The sequence below is a fragment of the Carcharhinus amblyrhynchos genome, chromosome 1 (genome assembly GCF_965287045.1).
Source record: "Carcharhinus amblyrhynchos chromosome 1, sCarAmb.v2.hapA, whole genome shotgun sequence".
Taxonomy (NCBI): Eukaryota; Metazoa; Chordata; class Chondrichthyes; order Carcharhiniformes; family Carcharhinidae; genus Carcharhinus; species Carcharhinus amblyrhynchos.
Window position 1 is genome coordinate 113,624,390 of NC_137324.1, and position 22,050 is coordinate 113,646,439.

General features: G+C 38.9%; 1 protein-coding gene across 5 annotated transcripts in view; it reads right to left on the reverse strand.

The window, feature by feature from the left end:
• Positions 1–3,438: 3,438 nt before the first annotated feature.
• Positions 3,439–22,050, reverse strand: part of bmp2k (BMP2 inducible kinase) — an 81,551-nt gene continuing 62,939 nt past the window's right edge. For 2 of the 5 annotated variants that reach the window (XM_080191232.1, XM_080191270.1), the window contains 6 exons: positions 20,052–20,209; positions 19,069–19,176; positions 16,836–17,065; positions 16,049–16,206; positions 14,406–14,519; positions 3,439–6,443 (listed from right to left, as the gene is read on the reverse strand). In XM_080191232.1, coding sequence (XP_080047358.1) covers positions 5,014–6,443; positions 14,406–14,519; positions 16,049–16,206; positions 16,836–17,065; positions 19,069–19,176; positions 20,052–20,209 — 2,198 coding nt within the window. In that variant the 3' untranslated portion in view covers positions 3,439–5,013. The remainder of the gene's footprint in view (positions 6,444–14,405; positions 14,520–16,048; positions 16,207–16,835; positions 17,066–19,068; positions 19,177–20,051; positions 20,210–22,050) is intronic. The other 3 variants (XM_080191241.1, XM_080191261.1, XM_080191251.1) reach the window with 3 other exon arrangements.

Below are 22,050 nucleotides of genomic sequence, written 5' to 3' on the forward strand. Positions count from 1 at the left end.
TTAACATAACCACCCGAGTGACAGAAGGGGGAAGTGGTGTTCCACAAAGGTTAGTGCTGGGACCACTGCTCTACACAATTTATATAAACCTTCGTTCAAACATGGACAAAAGAGCTGAATTCCAGAGGTGAGGTGAGAGTGACAAGCTTTACATCAAGGCCACATTCAACCAAGTGTGGCATCAAGGAGCCCTAGCAAAACTGGAATCAACGGGTGTCAGGGCAAACTCTCCCCTGGTTGGAGTCATACCTGGTACATAGGAAAATGGTTGTGGAGGGTCAGTCATTTCAGAACCATAGAACCCTACAGTGCAGAAAGAGGCCCTTTGGCCCATCAAGTCTGCACTGAACACAATCCCTACCTATTATACCCACTAATCTCTCTAATCTCCGCTACCATGGACACTAAGGGGCAATTTCTTAGCATAGCCAATCTAACCTGCACATCTTTGGACTGTGGGAGGAAACCGAAGCACCTGGAGGAAACAAGGAGAATGTGCAAACTCCACACACACAGTGACCCGAGCCGAGAATCGAACCACTGTGCTACCGTGCCGCCCATGACATCTTTGCAGGAGTCCCTCAAGGTAGTGTCCTAGGCCCAACAATCTTCAGCTGTTTCAATGACTTTCCCTCCATCATAAGGTCAGAAGTGGAGTGTTCGCTGATGATTGCACAATGTTCAGCACCATTTGCAACTCCTCAGATACTGAAACAGTCCATGTTCCAATACAACATGATCTGGACAATATCCAGGTTTGGGCTGACAAGTGCCACACAAATACCAAGCAATGACCATCACCAGTAAGAGACATTCTAACCACCACCTCTTAACATTCAATGGTCTAACCATCACTGAATCCCCCACTAACAACATCCTTGGGGTTACCATTGACCAGAAACTCAACTGGACTCACCACATAAATACAGTTGCTACAAGAGCAAATCAGAGGCTAGGAATACTGCAGCAAGTAACTCACCTCCTGACTCCCCAGAACCTATCATCTACAATGCACATGTCAGGTGTATGCTGGAATACTCCCCACTTGCCTGGATGGGTGCAGCTCCAACAACTCAAGGAGCTTGACACCATCCAGGACAAAGCAGCCCACTTTATTGGCATCTGCAAAGCATCAAACCCTCCATCACCGACACTCAGTAGCAGCAGTGTGTCTATCTACAAGATTCACCGCAGCAATTCACCTTATACAGCACCTTCCAAACCCACAACCACTTCCATCTACAAGGACAAGGGCAGCAGATAAATGGGAACACCACCACCTGCAAGTTCCCGTCCAAGCCACTCACCATTCTGACTTGGAGTCGCTGGGTCAAAATGCTGGAATTCCCTCCCTAACGGCATTGTGGATCAACCCACAGCACTGCAGCAATTCAAGAAGACACCTCACCACTACTACCTTACGGGCAACTAGGGATGGGCAATAAGTGAATAAAAATAAACATTTCAATTCTGGAATCCTAAACAACTTTCTAAATTTGCAGATTACAACAAATTGGGGAAAAAAAAAATTGTAACAAATTACAGGAAGACATTAATAGGCCTGCAGATGGACAGATAAAAAATTGCAAACAAGGTTCAGCACAGGTAAATGTGAGGTAGAATTTGTTGGCAAGATAAAAAGTAGGGTGGTCACTTATATGGAAGGTGCAAGTGTAGGTGGGCTACAGCACAAAGGGACAATGCACCAATCTCAAAGTTCGGTCACATTAGCAAAGTCATTAAAAAACACAAGCACTAGACTTTATTTCTTGGAGCACAGAATTGAAAAGTAAGGATATTATGCTAAGCGTGAATCAAACCTTGCACTGCGTGTAGTTTTGGTTGCGTTAATAAAAGACATCAAGGGACTGCAAAGGGTGCAGAGAAGACTTACAAAGATGACACCAGAAAAGCATGATTATACAAATCAGGAAATATTTTGAAAATTGAATCTCTTTTCTCTTGAAAAAGGATTGAGGTGTGACTTAATAGAGGTCTTTAAAACTACAGAAGGTGGATTCCTCTTTTGGAGAGGCCATCAATATAAGATATTCACCAATAAATCCAATAAGGAATTCAGAAGAAATTTCCTCACCCAAATAGTGGTGTGTGTAACGTGTGTGTGTGTGCGTGTAGGGAGTGATTGAAAGAAATAAAATAAATGCATTTAAAATCTAGACAAGCATTTACGAGAAGGTTATCATGTTAAATTGTATCATGAGAAAATATGGTACAAGGTTTGACTGGAATATAGACACCAGAATGGACAGGACATGTGGCCTATTTCTGTGCTGCATATCTTCATATATACTTTGTATATAACAGCTGATAGATTACTATCCCTTTTGTGCCATCAGTTAAATTTCACTCCTGTTATTGTTCATTGGGCTTACAAGAAATTATGTTTGAAACAATTAAAGATTTCATTTCTGTGCAGGAACTAGGAGAGAGATTAAGCTGTACCAATACAGCTACTGCATTTGGTGGAATCAGGGAGATAAAGGAGGGAATGCAATGGTGTACAGTCTGAAATAAGTTAGCTCTACAATGGAATAATCTGCAATTATAGATGGAATTTAACGTGTGGAGGTGGCCAGTTTTCAGCATTGGACTGAGGTAAACACAGTAAGAAGTCTCACAACACCACGTTAAAGTCCAAATAAGCCTGTTGGACTTCACAGTAAGAAGTCTCACAACACCAGGTTGAAGTCCAGCAGGTTTATTTGGACTTTAACCTGGTGGTGGGAGACTTATTACTGTGTTAAGACATTAGTTAACAGAAAAAAATGCCCATCAACTATTATCCTCAGCACAGCAATTTGAAAAGTGATGAAATAGTCATGGGAATCTCAGCTGTGACTTAGAGGTTTGCATGCCTCAAAGAAGTGGGGGTTTCATGGCTACTGTGGGATATCAAACTGCTAAAGTGAGTATTCTTCAGGTGATACTCCTTTTTAAATATCTTAAGTTCCTGGATAAGAATTTTCATTTATCGTATACTTGTGTGGAATGAATATTCCGCTCATCTCCATTTCTAATGTTGAAGACAACATTCATATCCCCAAATGACTGTGCTTGGTATAAAATTTCCAGAAGTGCTTGTATAGAACTCTTGTGATAGCATCCCCACCTCTGGGCCTTAGGCTCTAGCCTCAAGTGCCATTTCAGGACATGATGGCAATGGAAGGTGTGTTCTTAACATGGCCAAACAGATTGATTATCAGCCTGCAAATCCTCCACTACACCAGAGGGGAGGCAGCAAGAGCAGGAGAGTTTCCTAGTCAGCCATCCCACAGAAGCAATGACAAATCACCACAGTACCTTCGTGCTTCACCAGACATAATCATAGATAAATCCAATGGAAGTTCATGTTTTTACAGTCCTCTTAAGGCATGCTATCTGGAAGATGAGTGTGTCAGGTTAAAAAATAATTCCAATTTTTCAATACAGTTATTATTTGCCATGAATGAAGAAATTGTTACATGTTAGAAAAATGATCATTATCTTTTGATTTCTATGAGGAATAGCATCTATATCAATTTAAAAAACCATTCTAATTTTTCAATATTGTTACTCTTTACTGAGAGCTAATAAATTGTAACATGTTAGAAATGTGACCACTATCATTTGTCTTCTATGTTCTTTGGCAAAATATTGTGGGTTTCTACATGTAACTGTTAGTTGGCTTCTCCAGATGAACATCAGGAAGTCTCCTCTGCTAGGAGACACATCAATACTTTTACTTTATTCCTAAAGGAGATGCAGAATGAAATTCAACATCGTGGGATGCAAATAAAAAAGGCAGTTGGATTGAGATGTTTGACACAACAGTAAAGACAGATGGAGTCTAATGAATAACCAATGTTACTGCTCATTTTGCAGACTATAAGTTGAATTTCATGATTATTTTTGCCTTCTTTACTTGATTCTCAAAACTTCACAATCACAACGGTGTCTTGAACTAAATAAAACTTACTTGCTTTCCTTAATACAAGTGAATCATTCAATCCATCATAATCATAACTTCAAGTGGAATTTATTGCTTCGTTGAAAAGCAAGTATCAATGAATATAAACAAAGGGAGTGTGGGAAACCAATCCCTCCAATCGTATCATTAAAATGAAGACTGAAAAACTGAAATTTGCAAAGAAAATAGTAAATATCAGAGCTCCCTATGTGTTAAAACAGTGGAAACAAAACCACTAAGCAGATTGTGATCAATATAAAATGACAGGTTTAACAAATCATAATTAAACTATTAATACAAAAAAGGAGACTTGCTCACTTTCAAGTCCAAGTCTGAAAAGTGCACTTTAACTGTATCACAGCAATAAAAATAGACTATGTGCTGGATATTTGATTTCCATTCACACAAAAGCAGCCTGGCTGAACACAAGCATTAAAACACAATTATATCACAAATAATACAGGGGCATTTCAACTCCAGCTTTAAGCATGAAAGTGTTGGCTTTTTAACTGAGACTGAATATTATGATCACTTGACCAATAACAAAACACATGGTTTGATAGTCAGAGGATTATGGGCAAATTCTACGAAGGAATTAATTCTTAAACCTTCCACCTCAGAAAAAGCAAATTACATAATTTACACAATCAAATCTAGTTCCACAGTTTGAAGATATCAAATCCCTTTCTAATGCCAATCTCAAATATTAATGGGTAGTTCTGCAAGTTCACATTGTTTTACAAATAAATCATTTTCACTTCCACTAAAATTTTCCAAGTTAATAAAAATAATCAGGACTTGTTGCAGCAAGTCATAGATTCTGTAAATGTGAAATCGAGAATGAAATGAATCAAATGCAGTCTATTTCCAGATACTGAGAAAAAATATTTTTAAGGAAAGTGTATCAGCTGGGATTTCCCCCTCTACAATGGCTCAGAGGTATTGCGCAGCATGGGGAAGCAGCCCAGTTCATAAGGCCTTGTGGTGGCAAATGAGCTTTGAACAAAGTAGATATGGAGTCTGTTCTATTGGAAGACTACTTATTTTTACTGTTTGGAAGGAAATGGTGCTGCACCAAATGGATCAAAGTCACCATGTTGCTGTGTCACACTATGTAATACTAGTTCAGTGAAGGGCACTGCACCAAAATCATCAGTTTTTAGCCCATCTCCTGTATGAAATGCCCCATGTACAGATGCTGGTCTGGATCTGTTGGCAACTGGATTGTGATCTCCTCGAAATTCACTTAAGCCTTGATATTGAGTGTTCTTTAGAAGCTCTTGTGGATGAAATGGCTTTGCACCAAATGGATCAAGCAGGCTTTCATCTGTAGGCAATGACTGGCATTTCTCCTTTCCATCAGGAAGCACCACACCAATATTCTCCTTAGAGTCAGAGATGTTAAGGAGCTCATTGCTACTTTGTGAATCACGCCTCCCTACTTTTTTATGCCTGCGTACCCGTTCTGGAGTTCTATAGATAGGTTTGGAAGATTTTCTTGTGGTTGTCGGTGTGCCATGATGGCGCTTGCCATTGCCACCTGAAGACTCTTGTTTAGTGCGCCGCTGTCGAGATGAAAGTTTCTGTAAACTGCGCTGCTTCATCTTGTGCTGTTGACTAGCTGTAATCTCTTCAAAAGGGACATGTCCAAACACATCCTCTTTGCTTTCCTTTCTGTACTGCATAGTCTGAAGTGGCTGGAATGGAGTGGAACCAAACATGTCCACATCATTTGGTGAAATAGGTGGTGTTTGTGTGAGAGTACCCTCACCATACTGAGCTGTCTGAGGTAATTTCTTAGTAAAAGGTGCATTACTGAATACATCAAACTCTTCAGGTTCCTTAAGGGTGACCGATTTGAAGGATGCCTTCTGAAAACTCTCTCTATTTTCCACTCTATTGCTGAGTTGTGCATGCTGATGCAACCCAACAAATGGCACAGCACCAAATATATCCACTTCATCCTGTAATGTTTTACTCCCTTTGACTCGAGGTGAATCCGGAGGGGTGATGAGCGCTGTTGCTGATTCTGCACTTGCAATGCTTTCAGCATCAGCACTGTACTCTAAACCTGGTTCTTTTATAGTATACACCTCTTTATTTTGTTCATAGTCTGAATCAGAGCTGTGCTTTTCTTCCTCATCTACTTCAGCTTCTTCATCAGAATCCATTAACAGAGGTCTCTGTCCAAAATTTTCTGCTTCTACATCAATGAATTCACCTTGTTCACTGTGGAACTCCTCCTCCTCCTGTTCCTCTTCTTCACTGCTCTGAGGAGTAGGTGGGTCAGACTCAAAATCACTGTCTGAGTCTTCTCCATTTTTCTGCTGCATGATTAAATTTGGGTCATTTCTTCTTCCTCCTTTGCTTTGGTCACTGAGTTGAAGAATGATATGACCTTGTTCATCAGCTTTAAATCCGCTCTCCAAAGGAATATTTGAAATTGTTGCATTTTCTTCACTTTTTCCATCTGATCCTAAGCAAGAATAAAAACAGAATCACAAAAAAAATTTTAAAACTGAAAAATTAGAAAAAAATTGATTGAAAACATCAAGATCACTAGTTTAAAAAAAAGTATTTCTATTTCTGGTAACAAAATTAAAATCCAGCTCAGTCAAAATAATTATTTTCCAACTGAAAGCTGTAAAGAAGCTGCTGAAAATGAGATTGGGCAGTTTTAGTCCTGTTTCTAGTGGACAAACTGGTCTTAATTTAGGAATTTTACAGAGGGACTAATTGAGATTCATTTGAAAATACAAAAATAAATTATAAGCAACCATAACATTTCCTTGCTTAGTCCGCAAACATGGAACTTCCTGTTCCTTGCTATTTTAACTCAGCATCTTGCTCTCATGCCCAAATATCTGGCATTAGTCTGTTGTAATATTCCAGGTGAAATAGCTCATCTTCCAATAAAGGCACATTACAGCCCTCAGGACTCAATATTGAAATCAACAACTTTAGACTGTGACCTTTTTCCTCCATCTTAACTCCCTTTTTTATATCCTATACATTTTTGTCTCAATGTAAAAACGCTCCTTTCTCCTCTCTGACCGGTCATTATCTCTCGCTCTTAAGATTGCAACAAAAGTAGAGCAATCTCCTCCAACCATAGTATGATATCCAACAGATTGTTCCCCTCTGTTCTGAAGAGCCAAATGGGCTTGAAACATTAATGCTGATTGCTCATCCTACAGATGCTGCCAGACCTGAGTTTCGTCATCCTAATGTTTGTTTGACATTTACTAACATTGACTATTTAGAAGTGAACAGTTTTCATATGCAATTTGCCAGTGCCTCCAAGCTCATTTCAGTTTCCACATTCAAGCTAAAATATCTGCACTCCTCATCACCTACTTTTTTTAAACTCTAGGCTGGAGGAGATCACAGAGATAGAAAATGGGCAAGGTAATTAAGGAATTTGAAGGTAGAAATGAAAATCTTCGAATAGCTTCCCTAGGACAAAGAGCACCACTGAAGCCTGGCGAGAATATAAAAGAATGAGTATGTGGCCCTCAGTGCAAATGTGGCCATGAGTCTCAGTAGACTGAATGACTTATATAGTAGGAACATGCAAGCCAATGGGGAGAAACAGTAAAGAGATCCAAACATGTAACAATACAGATTCAAGCTTCCAGAGAAAAGCGGGAAGAGGTACGACAGAAAATGGTGATTCTGGAGTGAAGGAAAGTGGTGTTAATGATGGATACTGGTATGGAAAGTAAACTTAACAGGAATATGCCAAGGTTATATATCCCTGGGCTAAACCCAAGATGGTAACAATGAACAAATATGCACTTGAAGCCAATGGCATATTGTTTGCAGAAACAGGGAATGCTTTTGGCTTTGCTGACAATAAAAGATACAAGAGTTTTGGCTCATCTGGGATTTCATGGCAAATCAGCAAAACATTTTTGAAGGGTAGGTTGATGACAACAATTTTGAAATATGTAGTGGCTGTCAAAGAATGGGAACAGAAAGAAAGCCTACAATTAGACAACGCTTTTCAGACCACAGCTTGTGCTTTTGCAGCCAATTACTCGAGTGTAGTCACTGTAGCAACATACGAAATATGGCAGCCAATTTGTACAGAGCAATGTTCTAGAAATAGTAATAAGATATTTATCAGGTTTTTTTGTGGCGTGTATGGGGTGTCAAGGAGGGGTGGAGGAACATGTCACGTCCTTTCAGGGTGGTTTGTCCACCCTTTGGCCCCAACTGACACTCAGCTCTCAGCTGTGGATCCCTGCAGCTGTTAGTATGCGACAGTGGTCATACCCTGGACAAGGCGGCTAAACCAAGTGAGGGTAGCCAACGGGTCTCAACCCTCGGTGAGATAGGGAGATGTCTATCCCAGCATGTGAAGACAGGCTCCGGCAGATTGAGCGGACGAGACCAATGGAAGGTCCAATGGTCAAGAAGGCAGTCTCTGCAAGAGTTGCCGAACGCGAAGAGCAGGACAAGACACTGAAGACGTCCTGGTCATCCACTGTGCCTAGTCCCACCTTTAGCCGTCTTGGCTCTCGTCTTGCCACTGGATCTAGATGGGATTTGGGAAGAGAGTGAGAGGCTGACACTGCGCAACTCTCCCTCACTTCAATCCAAATCAAGTGCTCAACTCGACACCATCATCATCATCATGTGACCTGTTCAACCATTGAAGTCCTGTGGCGATGGGCAAGTGACAAAGCAGCAGGTGTGCTGGGAGCTGTAGTCATGGACCTGCACACAGGCGGCTCAGGTCTAATGGTCATTTTCCGCTGACCAAAGCAGCAGTGAAACTCGGTGTCTACCTGGGCGACTGAGCAGTCCTCTTCAGGAATGCACTGCTCACCTCTGTAGAATGAATAAGGGGCTAGAAAATGTGCCCTAAACACTGCCTGCATTACTACACCCTGGCCATTTACCACAGCTGGCAGGGATCCCATCTTGCAGTCGAACAAACAAAGTAAAACACAAGGTGACACCACTCACCATTGGCACTTAGAACATGCGCATGCTTTTGGACAACCCTACAGCAGGCAGACCAAAGAGAAGAACAGCCTTAGTTGCCACAGAGCTCGCAAGGTACAACACTGACATTGCAGCCAAGTGAAACTCGTCTTTCCAACATAGGTCAGTTGACTGAAACTGGAGGTGGATACACTTTTTTCTGGACTGGCCACGGCAGCGACGAGCGTCGTAATGCTGAAGTTGGATTCGCCATCTGAAGTCACCTTGTTCGTAAACCTGATTGTCTGCTCAAGGGTGTGAACAACCGGCTTATGACATTACAGCTTCTGTTGCAGAACAGAAGTCAAGCCACCCTGATCAGCACCTATGCCCTAAAATGAACAACCCAGACAAGATGAAAGACAAGTTCTACAAAGAACTAAACACCCTACTATCAGCAGTGAGCAGTACCGACAAGCTGATCTTGCTTGGCGATTTCAATGCAAGAGTAGGGTATGACTCTGCAATCTGGCAGGGAGGAATGAAGTGGGCAAGTGTAACAGTAATGGTCCACTCTTAATGAAGACTGTGCAGCACACGACCTCCTCATCACCAACACAACCTTCCATCTGCCTACCCGTAACAAGACCTCTTAGATGCACCCCCGCTTTAAGCATTGGCATCTTATCGACTATGTCATTGACAGGAGAAAAGACAGGCAGGATGTCAGAGTGACCAAGGCCATGTGTGGTGCTGGCTGCTGGACAGATCACAGGCTCATTGTCTCCAAAATGAGGCTCAGCATCAGACCCAAGAGGCGACCACAAGGAAGGAAGCAAGGTTATGAAAAGAATCAACGTGGCCAAGCTAAAGAATCCCAGCACAGCTTCAACACTGGCTGAAGACTTAGAAATCAAGCTTGCTGGCATACACCTCGCAGGAAGTGCTGACGACAACTGGGAATGCTTCAGGGATGTTATCCATACATCTGCATTGAAGATGCTCGAGCCATCTACCTGCAAGTAGTATGACTGGTTCAATGAGAATGATGAGGAGATATAGGCTCTACTTGTTGAAAAGCACCGTCTTCATCGGGCCCGTCAGAATGACCCATCATCAGCTGCCAAGAAAAATGCTTTTACCAGTGCTCGCAGGACAGTCCAGAATAAACTGCGTAAAATGCAGGATGCCTGGCTGAGCTCCAAGGCAGATGAAATACAGGGATACGCTGACAGAAATGACTTGAAACGGTTTTATGAAGCCCTCAACACTCTTTATGGACCTCAGTCTCATGGGAGCTCCCCGCTTCTGAGTACAGATGGTACAACTCTCATTACAGAGGGCTCAGATCCTGCAGAGATGGGCTGACCACTTTGAAGCCGTCCTCAGCCAGCCGTCATCTATTAACGATGAGGCAATAGACAGGATTCCCCAGGTTGATATCAACAGCGCCATGGATGACCCACTGGTAGTAGCTGAAGTCACGGAAGCTGTCAGCCAGCTATCCAATGGCAAAGCCCCAGGGGCAGATGCCATACCCTGCAGAGATCTACAAAGCTGCTGTCCTGTACTTATCAAGAAGCTTAGCGAGTTGTTCCAGTCCTTTGGAAGCAAGGATCCACACCTCAGGAACTTAAAGATGCTTCCATTGTACACCTCTACAAGAGGCAGGGCAATCGGCAAGTATGCAACAAACACTGAGGAATCTCGCTGCTCTCCATCACAGGAAAAACCCTCGCAAGATCCTGCTAAATCGTCTGGTCAATCATCTGGAACTGGGCCTGCTTCCAGAATCACAGTGTAGCTTCCGCAAAGAATGTGGGACTATTGACATGATTTTTGCTGGGCGCCAAGTCCCATTTTTTTGCTTAGAGAATGAAGCAAGAGATTGCAAAGCATCATCTGAAAAGTAGCAATGGCCACCAAAAACAAAGTAGTAGTTATCCTTTTCTCTTATTTGTTGAAGCTCCTTGCTACTGAATTTCCTCTAGAGCAACAGTGATTGCACTTAAAAAGGCATCCACTGATTGCAATGTACTTTTAGGAATGACATGAGGAGAAATTTTTCAAAGGGTTGTGAATCTTTGGAAAATGATTGAAAGTTTATTTTCCCAACAGTCTGATTTATCCACATGATGAGTACATGAGCATACCAAGTAATTTTAGAGGCTCATTGCAATATTGCATTCCTACAGATGGAAGATCTTTGCAATAATATAAATCAGCCATATGGAAGGAGATAGAACTATATTTTCACTGTACAAACAAAAAGCATACACAAATTTTACAATCCACTTCCTACAAATTCCTCACCACCAGGAACAATTATAGATAAGTATACCATCCACCCCCCAATCCACTAGATGCTCACGCAGAGTGCAACTTCTTGGCAACAACCCATGCCCACCAAGTTGTCGATAAAATTATTTCAGCGAGTATACATCCTGAAGCATTACTTTTCAAACATGCATCAAATTATAATCTTGAACTCAACATGGTCTGACAACTACTAATCCATTTGAAAACATAAATCTGTATAAATCACTGTAAAAGAAATATGTATTTTAATATCTTCTGCAAATGCACAAAGCAGGATTATTACAAAATTTCAATCATGTACAATTTAAGAACAATTATTCATCTTGAACAGTGGGAAATGAGAACATCTTTAATCATGAATGATGATCCAAATGTTTTTTTAAAAATATATTTTTATGTTCTCTTCCTATATAGCAGATTAAAACTGATGAATGTGTTGTAACTTGTAATTACAAGCCTTCTGCTGATTTATCAGCAGGAATATTTGGACAAGCAACTTTGAGCTATATTTGAATTGGAAACATACTGTCAAGGTCAATCCAAAGCTTTTTCCACATGTTTCTTAGGAGGATTACCATATTGGTGAAAATGGGTTCCCTCAGTCTATTCTACTGTTATACTTTGAAGGTAAAAAGGCAGTAGCTGCTCAACAATGCAATTTCAAAAGACATTGAAAAAAATTGAAAGCCTTCTCTTATTCTCATTTCCTGCATGAACAAAATTAGGAAGCAATTAACACTAGTTAAAATGTATTGAAATCTGTTTTGAATTCAACACTTTTCATTGTATACTAATACATTTGAGGTTATTTTCATTGGAGAGAAGAAGGTTACGAGATGACCTAATTGAGGCATACAAGATGATCAAAGGAATGGATAGGGTGGACAGTGAGAGCCTTTTACCTCGGATGGTGATGGCTAACACAAGGGGACGTAGCTTTAAATTAAGGGGTGGTAATTATAGGACGGATGTCAGAGGTAGGTTCTTTACTCAGAGGGTAGTAAGGGCATGGAATGCCCTGCCTGCAGCAGTTGTGGACTCACCAACTTTAAGGGCATTCAAATGGTCAGTGGAATAGTTTATGTTTATGATTTTTTCTTTATGATAAGTATATTGAATAGTTTAGGTTAGAGGGTCCACTGGTCGGCGCAACATTGAGGGCCGAAGGGCCTGTACTGCGCTGTAATGTTCTATGTTCTATGTGACAATAATAAATCAAACAAAGAAATTCAAATAAATATTGAATCAAAGCAAAACAGTATGGAAATAGACTATCAAAAGATGAAATTAGATCTCACATCTGATCACGCTATTCATATTCTTGTTAATACAGAAAGTAGAAATAATGTTTTTAGGACAAAGAAAACAAGCACACTTTTCTTTTTAACCCAAGAACGATAGAATAATCAAGGGTGGCATGGTGGCACAGAGATTAGCATTGCTGCCTCACAGTGACAGGGGCCTAAGTTTGATTCTGGCCTTGTTTGACTGTGTAGAGTTTGCACATTTTACTTGTGTCTGCATGGGTTTCCTCTGGATGTTCAGTTTCCTCCCACAGTGCAAAGGTGTGCAGGGTTGATGGACTGGTCATGCTAAATTGCAATTAGTGTCCAAAGATGTGTAGGTAAGAGGGGATTAGCAATGTAAATACACCTTATTCAGATATCTTGAAGGTATGGGTAAAATGTCAACTAGCCACTTTCCCAAAAAAAAGATATTAACTATTAGGGAAATAAGCTGCAGTTTTAAGCATTATCCCAAAATACTTGCAAACATTTTTATTTTTCATAGAATCCTCACAATGCAGGAGGCCATTCAGTCCGTTGAGTCTACACTGACCACAATCCCTCCCAGTTCCAATCCCCACAACCCTATTCAGTTACTCTACTAACCCCCTGACATTCGGGTCAATTAAGCATGGCCAATCAACCTAACCTGCACGTCTTTGAAACTCTCCAGTGATTTCAACTTCCAAATGACCATTTCTTCAAACAACCGTTGTAGGAAATTATTTTAACAACCCAAAAATTCTCAAATGTGCTCCTCTGCAAATCAAAATCTTACCGATCTTTGTCCTATCTACTGCACTGGTGGCACTGTTTCCAATGCTGCAGAGGTCTGTGCTATATGAATATTGTGATTTATTTACACAATTTACAAAGAAATGCAATCCTTCATCAATTTAACTGTCTAAAGGAAGAAACACTTCAATCTATACTCACTATATTCTGTATCTGCCTGTACATGAAAGACTTGTTAAAGACTTAATAGAAAATATTCAAATAAAGACCCCTACCCTCCAAGTGAATACTAAAATCATCTGGATCTGAAGTAACACTGGTAAACTGTCATGTTGTCCCATACCAATTGCAATGTGGGGCCATATAAAAGTAATTGCTTATGCCTAAGTTCTCAGACAAGAAATTCTATTTGTATCTGTGCCATACAATCACTGAAGGGCAATAATAATATTGAGCTAGGAAATCTGTGAAGATGTAATCTTCACAGATTGTGAAGACAGGTTAACAATCAAATACTGCAGAGAGGTTGAGGATAAAAAGGAAAGGATAAGTAATAAGAAATAAGTATCAGGGTTAATCTGTCTCAGAAAGGCTTTGGTGAACTAATACTGAGATGTACAAATAGCATACATCAGTTAAGAACATGTCAACAGTATTTTTTTTAGAAACCAAAACTTTCAGGAACATTCATTTAAGGTTGAGCAGAATTACTGCAGACTTTCTAAAGTATTGACAATTATACTTCCCAAAATGCACACTATTTTGAAACAGTGAAGCTTTTCATTGCATACAGGTTAGTTGGATGTCAACAAAGAGGAGCAAAAATATGTAGCTCTGAATGACCCTTGTGTACCAGAGGGTATACAAGGAAAATAGCAATTCAAAAAATTATTTCTGAGGCAATGTCCAAGATAATGTTCTACAGCCCGAAGGATAAAACTATACACTATCTGAGTATGCAGACTTAGGGAATATAACAGGGAATATAAAGATTGCAATCTTGAATTGACTTAGTAGAATTTTCATTCTGTCATCTTCAGGATGAGAAGGAAACTCCATAATTTTCCACATGCTTAACAACCATAGTTTTACTTAGGAATTTTACCACCACTTCAAAACAGTCCATAATCATAATCACATACACCCTCTAGGAAGTTCAGACTTACCTGTTTCAGAAACAAATGGAATAGAGCCAAATAAGTCTTCCTTAACTGGAGTCTGTGGAAAAGAACGTGGCTCAATCTCTGTCTCTATGGATGTTCTCCTCTGTTCTGGTTTACCTTTGTGAAAGAAAGAAGACATTTCCTATCTGAAAGCAACACCCAACTTTGTATAGTGAACTGGGAGTACATATAGTGGTAGGAAAAATCACTGCATATTTAAATATCGCACAAGGTTGAAAAAAAGACGTCATTAATTTTAAAATTCTCTATCACTGAGCATGCAGCACTAATTAGCTGATACCGAACTAATCAACTGAATCAGCATTATTTAAAAACTAAATACGTGTAGATGTGTACATTCGCACCAAAATCTTTTGTTGATGGAAATATGACTGAAAATCTTTCCTCTAGCTTTCAGGCCAGAAACAGCAGATCTTCAATACTAGCAGCAACAGAAAAATAAAAGGTGCTGCCAACTCAAATGATTTTGCAACTTCCTTCACCATTCTAAAATTGGAAGGACAGCAATATAGTGCAATTTACATTCAAAAAAAATAAAATTACAACAATTTTCCACTTTAATCAAAGCACATCAATATACAGGAATTTTACAGGGATGATTTCCATGATTTTTTTTCCCCTAGGTAACTCCTTTTTCCCTTTGCACAGAGTTCAAGTGTCAGGACCTATTTTACTGCACCTGTGCCCCTTTACATTTCTCCAAGTTTCCCTGAGGCAGGCAGGTTTGGGTCAACAACTACTGCAATTGAATTGAAACAGATGGGTGCATTCTTGGCAGCCACCTCATCATCTTGAGATATTGCTGGTTGAGCACCTCAGTACAACGGGGCATGGGGGAAAGAGATCAAACATACAGCTCTGCTTTAATTTCCTGCCTGCACTTAGCCCTGCTGGAGGGTACAGCTGCACTGGTATTGCTTCAGAACCACTTTCATGACTTGGCACAGGAAATATCAATTCTCCAGTATAGTAATGGGTTCAAAGAAAGGCCCCAGGGAAAAAAAAGTATTTTCTTTTCCCCAAACTAGTGATCTGATCCGTCAAGGAAAAATAATGAACAGAGCTTAATTAATTCAGGTAATGCTACTTCGACATGGTTCAGTAAAATTAGGACCAAAAAGATGTCCAATCTTACCAAATCTGTCCAGACTTTGCACCATTCTGATGCCAATGCAAGTATAGTTCTCATTTGAAACAGTCATAACACCACTGTAATATTATTACTGACCAAAGTGTGGATCAATGTCAAATTCATTAAACAGAATATATCATAGACAGTGCTTTTGTTTTTAAATGTACTAGTGCACAGACAAGAAACTGTGTTAAGACTGCAAAGTATATTTTACTTGAGATTGAGTCACTTTCAAGTATATTTAAAAGATGAGGTGTAAACATTTTTCTTTGTATATTTAAGCTTTTTTCCTTGCATTATTTCAAATGGAAATTCAAACCATTTGCTAACTTCAGCAACATGTGATTTTATATTTTCATTGTACAAGTAGTGTTCGTTAATTACTATCCTTCTGGCCTTAAAATCAACTTTTTTAGAACAGCAATTTTACATGTGGGAATGGATAAAAGGGAAGCAGAAAAAGGAAACATGCATGGATCATTACCACTCGTACATGATCTAAGCTGATCAAATTCCCTATCAAGAAGCTCTTCCTCAGTTAACTTTGAGAAGTTGTCCTCTCCAAATGGATTCCATCCAGACATGTCAGGAGGGTTACTGATATTCTGTGGAGGATATCTGGGAAAACCATCCAATTCTAAAGATGTTGGTCTGTAAAGTGAAAAGAAATTACCTCTTCATCATAAACAAAGCAATATTGGACATCTTATGTGAACACTATATCTAACAAAGATGCAACAAATACTGAAAATTAAAATTTATATTTAATCAATCATAAAACAGGCAGAATTTTCCCCAGAAAGTTTCTAATTGTTATAACAGTGAGAAAACAGGAGTTTTTCACGCTAGTCTCTTAGGCGTGCTCTGCCTTGCAATCTTTTGACACTTAGTGCAATGAAAGCAACTCCATGTGAATCACACCATCATGGAGGCTCCAGGCACCTGACTCATCCAAAGTGGCCACAACCATGTGCCATTAACAAGGGAAGCTGCATTTAGACATTAATGATGTACGCACAGTCATGCTGGCTTTAGTGGAGAGGAATTAAACAGAAGGTGCATCAGAATTTAAATAAACCTCAATTATTAAAAGTACACAACATCAGGATAAAAAAAACTTAAATAATTCTATTCAGCGGAAGATGCATTTGTCAATTGCAATTTACACTTAGTTCAAACAGTTTCTTCATTTTTACAGCAAAATTAGACTGTAATATTCTAAAACTCATGCACTGATGGTGCTCTTCAAATCCTTTACGTTTTCCTTCTACAATACTGACCTAACTGATTTGTTGGTAGTTTCCATTGTCAGTCCAACCGACTGCACCGAGTTAGTGCCAGTAACCACAAAAGCCACACCATATGAGACATCACTATGGTGGCCAGAAGATTGATGGGATGTTGGAGACGTTGGAGATACAAATGCCATTGAAGTGGTTTGGCATTCATGTGTAGAGTGTGGAAAGTGTAGATGCTGGGGTACAGCAACTTGAGATTGTGTAAAAGCCTGCTGGATATAAACAGAAACACTGGTTAGATACATTTAAATGTATCTATAGTCAAACAAAAAGTACATTAATCTTTGGAATATTTTATCTTATTCAAAATAACATTTTTTTTTAAGGTCAATAACTCAGTAATAGTTACACCTTGAAATTTGCAATAAATCACAAAAAGCTTCAGGGCACGGCTGAGAAAACTGGTGGAAGTTGCAAGGGATAGCAAGGTGACCAAGAAGTCAGTCACCAAGAGGCAGTTTTTGAGAAGAAATATAACAAGATTTTCAGAAAATATTTCCGGACTTCAGGAGTATGAAAACTGAAGTTACTGTCACTCTTGGTGGAGCATGACAGGCTGTAAGCAGCATGCTAATTGTGAACATAAGACTGGAGAAGGGTGCAGAGATGAAGTCCTAAAATGTTGTAAAGGCCACTTTACCCATCAAGCTTGTCATCTCTGCAGTACATAATTTCACTCACCTTTGTTTTCAAAACTGCATCCCAAACTAAAACAACCGACGTCATCACTGCTGTCAATAGGTTAGTCAAGTCCTAACATTTCAAGTGGTTTAGTATTTTGTCCAAAAAATACTAGTGAAGAACCATACAATACTTTGCCACATTAAAGGCACTATATAAATACAAGTTGCTTTGAATTGATACAACAGAATAAAAATGATGAGAATCATCACAAGAATTAAGGGGAAGTTAATTTTTTTTTACACAAAGCTAATTAAAGGTTGCTTGCATTGATTCTGTGCTCCTACAGAGGATATGCTATTGATGCCCTCAGAATGCAATCAATTAGAAATCACAGAACAAACAAGAACTTTTATTCAGTTTTGTTAGAAAAACCTTTGAAAAAAAATTACACCTTAGTTGAATGGGATATAATTGGGTTTTCTAATGGTATACCAAGTTGATATACTGCTAAACAAACTTAATGGCATTAAAAAAGAATAATTTTATATTGGCTAAATGTTAATTTTTAAAGAACATTTGAAAATTTAGATATATTTTAGAAGTTTGTGATATTTTAGCTTCTTTCTTAATCCTAAATGTACATCCCAATCAATTACCTCATTATCTGTAAAATTTAAAACAAAAAGTAAAGATATTCAATGGTTTTTATATTCTGCTTTGCCAGTTGTGGAAGTACTCCAATGTGACTAGCCACTTAGTCAGATGGAAACAGCATTATCAGACACCTGGAGATCCTATTCATTTGGTGTCAAATTCAAATTGATGTCAGAAGAGTGAAGTCCACACCATGGAGATCACTAGATCTTAATTTTTTTTAAAAGAAGTCAGCAGTGGGCATTGTTGTTTGCTGCTGACATCTATGTTACAATGGATTTGAATGAATATTTGAAAAATAAAAATACAAAATGATATAGGGAAAGAACAAATTGCTCAATTTTACAGATGATACCAAACTGGGTTTGAGAGAAAAATTGGAGAAGACAGATCAGCAATCAGGATGAGGTAAGAGAGATAATTAAGTGGATAGAATTGCAGATGAAAGTTAATTCAGATGATTGTAAAGTTGAAGACCAAAGGAAGATATGATTAACATTAAGGATAAAATATGTATATTAAATGAGCACAAAATAATTGATGCTTAATATTAATAAATAACGCAGAGCACCAACCAATAAAGCAAATAAAATGATAGTAGGAAATGCAAGAAATACTCAGTTCAGGCAGCATTTGGTGTCACAGAAACAGTTATGTTTCAGATCGATGATCTCTTATCAAAAGTCAATCTGAAATATTAGCTCTTTTCCTCTTTTCACAGACAATATCTGGCCTGTTGAGTATTTCCAACACTTTATTTTTATTTCAGATTTCTAGCATGTTTATTTTGAAACCAATTGATCAAAACTATATAGAATATTACAATACATTATGGTTATGCATCAGAGTTCCTTAGGGTAGTTTATCTTCTAGTTGTATTAGTATGTGTCTCTTGCCTCCCAAATGCAACCCTCACCCTAAAAGAATGATTTCTTACCACAGCAGAGTACTGAGGCGTTTGTTGCTGTTGATAATACATTGGTTGCATCAGTAATTGTTGCTGTTGTAATTGCTGCTGTGTTGATTGCTGCAAAGCCTGTGAATACTGTCAAAGGTTTGAAAATAAATGTATAGAGCTGCAAAGAGCCATCATCACTGCTCTTTACTGAAACCATAAATACAACAATGGACTCAGCAGCTTAAGTATTACAAATCACACCTTAATGTAAGGCACAAAAAAGTAGTCATACTCATCAGAAAGTAAAAGCACACCCGCATTTATGACCAAATCTACCATCACTTCACTGGCATGTGTTAAGTTCTCTTGTGAAGCAGAATTTTAAAAAAGAATGTCAAAGGGAGTTTTTTTCCCCCCCCATCAGCAGAGAAAATAAAAGTGCCCCTCTTGGAATCATAGGAATAGTATTAGATCCTGATAGCAATATCCAACCACCTATGCCTTCAGACTTTGAAGAAAGCAAGCCATTAATATATTGCCAAAACTCATGTCAGTTATTCATGGACTGGTGAATGATAACGCTCTCAATGATCGTGAAATTAACAGATTTCTCTCAGGCTAAACCTGAAAAGAAAACATTACTTTAGATTCACCAAAATAATTGCAGGCTGTAGCACAATTAGTAAGCGACTAAATATGGACACTATAGAACAATGGCTTGGACACAAGTTCAGTTGCAAGTAAGAAAATCTTTGAAGAGAAAATGAATAAACCAACCAACAATGTAGGAATTTGCAAAAACATGTACATTCAGCATGCAGGAACTTAATCCTTTCAGCATCAACTGCTATTTTCAAGATTACATGAGTTAGACTGTTTGTTGAACCAGTGTCCCAGTGTTCTGCAGTGATATTTACACCCTAATATGTGGTGTAGCATGGAAATTATCTTTGAAGGTGATTAACAAATAATTAAACTTATCATTTAGAAAATGTTGTATTTAAATCTTTGATGACTACTACCTTCTGTGTCGGATTATTAACTATTTGTTGCTGCTGTTGCGACTGTTGAAGTTGATGTTTCAAGTCTCCCTGTTGTATCTGCTGCAGGACTCTATGCTGCTGTTGATTGGTCCCCTGAGCCATATGAATTAAATGTCCATTTTCAGCTAGTACAGCAACTGTGAGAGCGTACAAATTAATTATAAGTTAACAAAATCAAAGTGATAGATCATAAAGTTTTTTTTTTGAATTTCTGCAAAGAAATAACAGTGGATTTATTAACCAAATATGTATTGCAAAATGGCCAAATGTACTCACTGATTTTTTTTGGATACTTGCAATGCTTTGCATTCATCAAACATGGTGAGAGAGATTTTATGAATCAGCTACAAAACATTGCATTTTATATTGAACAACAACTTGCTTTCAGTTAATCCTTTCGTGACTAAAGTAGAATCAGCTATCAAATTAAGTAACAACTGATAAATTCAATGTTATACATTTATTCAATTCTACTTCACCATTGTGTTAGGAAAACAAAAGGCAGTTTCAAGAAATTTATAAGAACATAAGAAATAGGAGCAGGAGTAGGCCATCTAGCCCTTCGAGCCTGCCCCGCCATTCAATAAGATCATGGCTGATCTGAAGTGGATCAGTTCCACTTTCCCGCCATCTCCCCATAACCCTTAATTCCCCTGTCTATTAAAAACCTATCTACCCATGACTTAAATATATTTAGCGAGGTAGCCTCCACCACTTCAACCGGCAGAGAATTCCAGAGATTCACCACCCTTTGAGTGAAGAAGTTCCTCCTCAACTCTGATCTAATTTATATTTGTATTGACAAATATTAGAAATAAGGTATAATTTCTGTGCAAGGGTAAACCTATGGTTAGATTCCTGATTGACAAAGGTATTTATACATGCAAGGGTTTTGGTTTCAATTGAAACTGTGCTTACAGAGGTTACAGGGTGAAGAATAAATAAAAGCTAGCAGAAGCATGAGGTCATTGTTTAACAACCAGGTACCCTTTTAAACTAGAAAGGTTTTTTGCGTTTAATTTTAGCTGAATTCATTGGCAGTTGGTTTGAAAGGCTTGATGGGGAACATCCGTCTCAGCTTTGCTAGAAGAAAACCATACCATGGACACAAGAACACAAGAAATAGGAGTAGGCCATCAGGCCATTCAACACGATCATAGTTGATCTATTCCTGTCTCAACTACTTTTCTGTATCATTTCCCCATAGCCCTCTATTCATCAATCAAATATTTATCCACCTCCATGTTAACTATTTCTAATGGTCCAGCCTCCATCACCGCTTGGTTTTAAGTTCTTAAAGTTCATTAATTAGTGTCACAAGTAGGTTTACATTAACACTGCAATGAAGTTACTGTGAAAATCCCCTAGGTGACCACACTCCAGAGCCTGTTCAGGTATATTGACAGAGAATTTGGCCAATGCACCTACTTGTCAGTCCCCAAAGTCTTTTGGACTTTTTGGGACTGACAAATTCCAGATATTCACCACCCTCTGCAAGAAGAAATTTCTATGCATCTCAATTTTAAATGACAAGCCCTTTATCCTGTAGCTATGCCCCTCATCTGAGACTTTCCCATTAGTGAAAACACCTCACCATCAACCCTCCCAGGATCTTACATGTTTGAATAAGGTCACCCTTCACGCCTCAAAGGAATTAGCCTGGTGAATGTCCTTTGGACTGCCTTCAATGTTAGTTTTTTTTTTAGGCAAAGCAACCAAACTCATACACAGTATTCCAGGTGAAGTCTTACCAACATCCTGTCCAACTGCAACAAAACCTTCCTATTTTTAAATTCCAACCCCTTTGCAATAAAGGCATATTGCTGTTTGCCTTCTTCACTATTTGTTGGACCAGCCTGCTAGCTTTTTGTGATTCATGCACATATGGATCCCTCTGTACTTCACCTGCAGCCTCTCTCCATTTAGATAATAATCTGTCTTTCATTCCTCCTACCGAAGTGCATGATCTCATACATCC